This window comes from Zerene cesonia, chromosome 10, assembly GCF_012273895.1.
Source record: "Zerene cesonia ecotype Mississippi chromosome 10, Zerene_cesonia_1.1, whole genome shotgun sequence".
Taxonomy (NCBI): Eukaryota; Metazoa; Arthropoda; class Insecta; order Lepidoptera; family Pieridae; genus Zerene; species Zerene cesonia.
Genome location: NC_052111.1, coordinates 1,592,542 through 1,597,938, shown reverse-complemented (window position 1 = coordinate 1,597,938; position 5,397 = coordinate 1,592,542). Strand labels below are relative to the sequence as shown.

The 5,397-nt window shown below is 36.1% G+C and overlaps 1 protein-coding gene across 3 annotated transcripts in view; it reads right to left on the bottom strand.

The window, feature by feature from the left end:
- LOC119829235 (insulin-like growth factor 1 receptor) overlaps nt 1–5,397 on the bottom strand; it is a 65,865-nt gene that overhangs the window by 9,945 nt on the left and 50,523 nt on the right. For all 3 annotated transcript variants that reach the window (XM_038351625.1, XM_038351627.1, XM_038351626.1), the window contains exons 11-16: nt 5,006–5,235; nt 4,487–4,673; nt 3,731–3,960; nt 3,195–3,368; nt 2,569–2,762; nt 1,670–1,829 (exon numbers count right to left, since the gene is read on the bottom strand). In XM_038351625.1, coding sequence (XP_038207553.1) covers nt 1,670–1,829; nt 2,569–2,762; nt 3,195–3,368; nt 3,731–3,960; nt 4,487–4,673; nt 5,006–5,235 — 1,175 coding nt within the window. The remainder of the gene's footprint in view (nt 1–1,669; nt 1,830–2,568; nt 2,763–3,194; nt 3,369–3,730; nt 3,961–4,486; nt 4,674–5,005; nt 5,236–5,397) is intronic.

The following is a 5,397-nucleotide window of genomic DNA, read 5'->3' as shown; positions in this document are numbered from 1 at the left end:
TTTTACACCTATCCCTATTCATAACTCAATTTAGTAAAAAAATGCATTTATCTCGTTTTACCAGTAAGCAGACGATATATTGTTATGTTTAAGCATATTCAAGAAGATGTATTTATTATGGAGTATACAAATAAATTTCCCGTGCACGGAAAAAGAAAGAAAAGTTATAAAGTAGTTTTAACATAAGCATATCCAAAATAGAATCTGCACAGAATGAAAACATAAACAGAATAACACAATACATGTATATAAATATTATGTAAATTATATCGACTAGGTATTATTAATTATTAATGAAAACAACATTACATAAAATGTATATTAAAGCAAATAAATAGCATGCAATTATGAATATGCATACGATTGCATAGCAAATTAAATGTTAACACAATATTAAATTAAAAAAGTATGCTATTGAGCGCCATAAAAATCTGAAATTACTATACCGTCTATTTTTGATAAGGTCAGCCACCTAATTATATTGTGTTTTATAGATATAATAGAACTGTTTTAGTAATGCATAAATGTTAACGTGAGACAATCTATAATGTATACACGCTTTGTCTTTTAATAAATAGCTTTCGAATAAATTATATCCTGTAATAATAGTAGCTACATTAATACCTTCATAATAAAGAGTTTTTCAAATAAACATTTTCTTATTAATGACCTAGTTTATAAAGCGATTTTTTCTCTTCCTGGTATTTTGTATTAATTATAAAACAATAAATCAAGGATATTTTTTTTGTTATTTATATAGTAAGATTATTTAGGAATAATGTTTATGGAACTAAAAATTGCTTCTCTAACAGTGTGGACGAGTGGTTAGGCGTCGCTTTGATCCGACGAAAAATATTCGAATTCCGTCTCTAACTTGATTGAATTTTATCTTTTTTTTAACAAATATTACCAACCTTCCCCCCCACAATTGCTGACCCCGTGAGATTTACGAGATATAAGATCTTAAACTATTTCTGTACCAAATTTAATTCAAATCCGCTCAATTGTTCCTGACCAACAAACATCCAAGAAAACAAAATCTACTGTATGCAGAGTGACACGCTGGTGGCGTACCTACTAAACTCTATTTACAATTTTAATGTTCTATGTGTGCAATAAAAAATATTTCAATCATTCATTAATATTCATATACTCAACAGACTTACAGAATTTCACATACTAACTACATAAAAGTTATCATAACTATAAATTCCATTCAACTGTTTCCATGCGTGGTTTACTATACACCACCGGTGGAATACACAAGTATCATACTATTATTATGAAGCTGAAGAGTTTGTTTGATTGAACGCTCTAATCTTAAGAACTACTGGCCCGTTTTGAAAAAATTTATTTCAATTTTAGATAGGCCATTTATTGAGGAAGGCTTTAGGCATAGGCGATAACTGTTTGTTTGAATGCAAGGAATCTCAGGAACAACTGGTCCCTTTTTAAAAAAATTATTTCAGTTTTAGATAGGCCATTTATTGAGAAAGGCTTAAGGCATAGGCGATAGCTGTTTGTTTGAATGCAAGGAATCTCAGGAACTACTGGTCCGTTTTGAAAAAATTCTTTCAATTTTAGATAGGCCATTTATTGAGGAAGGCCTTAGGTTATAGGTATATGTAGGAGGGGCGGAGCGCAAGTAGTATATAGGCGAGTCGCTTACTGCCGTCCGTCTCGTTGGAGTAGTTGAGGCCGGCGCCGGGCGCGTGCGTGTCGCTGAGGATGACGAGCATGCTGTTGAGCGAGCTGGCGATGGAGCGCCGCGTGCGGTTCGCGCGCGACGCGCCGCCCGCCGCCACCTTGTTGCGGTTCTTTACGTACACCTGCACGCGCGGACAAACACACCTTCATTCCACTTTAGCACACATACACGTCCAGTCACGGACAAAAAATATGAATAAACGTTAAAAATATTATCAATGCTAGTTAGAACAAGGCTTTATTCCGCTTTAAATATTCCATGCTGTGAATTTGTACCCGACAAATTCACAGCATGGACAAAAATAAAAACAAACAAATATAACTAGTAAAAACTATAAAAACAGTATTTTTTATGACGGAATCAACTAAATTACCCCACATGCTCTTTAATAAAATATACGTAAGAATATTTAATCCTGGCAAAATAGTAAACAAGTTAATAAGACAAACTCATAAAATTATATATATCGTCACAAATCCTTCATAGGTGTCCTAATTTAAAGTTAATTAAATCGATCTGAATCAAGTGGGTTAAAATCAAGTCTAAAGGAGCAGGTTAGATACAAACGTACAGGTGAAGGGAATAAAATTTGTTAATAAAAAAAAAAAAACAAAAATTAACTAGCGAATCGCCAGCGCATAAAGAATATAATCTTTGAGATTTTCTACTTGTGCCAGAATGGGTTAAGTAGTTTATTTGGGCATTATCCACGACAAGCAAATTATGAAAAAAGGATAAATATGGTATTATCAATATTTAAGATCGCCTAACAATAATGCAACCTAAAATAGATTGCAATTACTTCAAAAACCCCAATGTTCATAATCATTTATTTTCACTATACATATAAGATCACATACGAAGTTCTGCAGCTCGTTCTCAAAGTAGATGCTCTCGACGCGTTCCTCCTCAGCCACGGAGGTGAACCGCACCGCCGGCTCCGGCTCCTCCTTGCAGGCGCAGGTCCCGCTCTTCACGTCGCCCGTCGATTTGTCCTCCTTTTTCGGGACCACCTCCTCCCCGCGCACCGCTATTACGTTTGCTAGCACGCTCGCTGCGGAATTATAATTTAGATAGAGTGGGCATTTCATTTTTAGTTTTATGCCATTGAAAACGTTTATAAATGAGAGTCATAGAATAGTTTATTTAAAAAAAAATCAGTGTGGATTAAATCTATTGAAAGAGGATGATTAGATATCAGCATACGTTATTGAATGTAATGCAATTAATGTAATATTATTACGTAGAAGGTCTTTTATAGTTATGTAACATTCTTTGCATTCTAAATATAACGGATTCTCTCGAACTTAATCATACTTTGAGTTAGTTCTGTCCAATAAAAAAAAAATGTACCACTTTGTACTAGAGAAAAAATTTTTTTTTGAATACTAATATAACAATAAGGTCACCTTTGTCTTGTTACGTTTATTTATAAAAAAAATATATATTGTTTATACAAAAATTGCAGGTATATATAAAAACATACGGTTATTGCAATAATTAAGGTTCTCCGTGAGTATCTTGTGGTGGTTATACGCGTTGGCCTGTATCTCAACGCGGTAGAGCGCGATGGTCCCGTTGGGCATGGACGGCGGCGACCAGCTGATCGTCGCTGAGTGTTGCCGCACCGACGCTGTGAGGCCGGTTGGCGGGCTCGGTGCTGGCGAAAATAATCCGGATTATTATGAGATCAATATAAAAAAAATAACTCTTATTTAAAAAAAAAATTTTTGCTTGCTTTTTCTACGTATACGATTTAGGATTATATGAAAAAAACATTTTTTTTGCTTGTTTTTTCTACGTATACGATTTTTTACGTTGAAAGCTATGTATAAATTACACGCTAAGTGTTATATACTTTATTTTTAACAAAAAAAATCTATGTATGTTACACATGAATCAACAAATCGTACGAACACACGATAAACGCATTACGTAATAATACATTACATAAACATCATTAAATAACTAACAATAATTGACGCAACTGTCATATCCAAATAATATACACAATCAACTCACGTCCAGGCAGCGTGGTGAAGTATATGATCGGGCTCTGAGCGCCCTTGCTGTACTGCGACGTCGTGTACGTTTTAACGTACGCCGCGTACCGCGTGTACGGAGTCAGGTACGACAGCGGGTGGAAGAGCGGCTGCAGGTCGTCGCAGGGACTAGACAGCACGTTCTCCTTGCTCTTGGGCGCTGCGGTCGCGTTGCGCACTTCGTCCAACGGTATATCGCGTACACTCCAACTGCAATGTTCAACTGAGTAAATAGCGCACTTAATGTTTGATTTTGAACTTCTTGAGGGGTCGGTTATGTGGAATGATTTTTTTTTATATTATATATCTAGCAAATAATCAAACATAATTAAGTATTCAAAACTATTAGCACAATAGGCGACCGTAGGCTAAAAAGCTGTCTTAATATATTTGCCAATTAAGGCTGAGACAGGGGCTTAGCATTTCTTTCATGAACATTGTTATGAAGGCTCTCGTTGATAAGGCTAATCCTTTTCATTATACATTGTTTTATACCATCTTTAAGCTCTTAATTAACTGTATTCCTTTCTTCCTAAAATCAAATAACCAGAGAGTGAAAGAGACAAAAACCCAATCTCCGCTTTCATACTAAACTAAACCAAGACTGTGTTTGTATAATGGACTATATCAAAATATAAGCTCTCTTTTTCCAATTTAACACTCAAAAACGTTTCATAAAATGTGTATTACAAAGACCTAAGACGAAACAGAAATTGAATCATTTCAGCCAACTTACATATCCGAGCAGGCGTCCCTCTGGCCATATATGGTGACATTCTGTTCCGCCTGAATGTAGTATATCGAGTAGCCGAGCAACTGGCGCATGTCTTCGGGACAGTACATGTTCCACGTGAGGAGCACACCGGACGAGCCCACTATCTTGAACATTGAGAACACCTTCAGCTCCAGCGTGTCTTTCAAACCTGGAAGGGGGTATTAAGCTTTATTTGTGTTCTGAGTTCTAGGAATAATATTGCGTATATATACCGCTACGTATCAATACTTGTGGACACATTACACGGAATTTAAAAAATCTTTCAGGATTTTCATAAACCTATATTACAAGCTTACACGAAGACAGTGATAGGGCCTTTATCATGTATTGGCTTATAAATATCCATTTTCGTTCATAATATTATTAATAACTTAATTACGAATTTATAAATAGCTTGTGAATAAATCAAGACACCATAGAAACACTTCGCTACTATCGCTTCCCAGTACTACACAATCTACTTACACTCGGTCTACTTACAAGAAGCCTGGTCTCCATTGTTATCCGGGGACACCTCTATCGAGCTGAAGTCGCTCGCCGGGTCCCGGGTCATGTTCCTGAGCTTCTCGATCTTGTCGTAGCAGAGTTTTGGGTTAAAGTGTATGAAGAGGCGACCGGAGGATATTTCGATTTGCCTTCCCGGCGTCCACTCCCATAGCATCTCGAGGTTCGGGTTGTTGAATATGTATAGGCTGTGCATATTCGGCTTACTGGAATAAGGAAATGTATGATTGTTAAAGATTTAGATTTAGCAAAGACAGGCTGCGCCCCGCGGTTTTACCCGCGTAAGTCCGTATCCTGTAGGAATATCGGGATAAAAAGTTTCCTATATGTTATTCCAGTTATCTACGTACCAAATTTCATTGCAATCG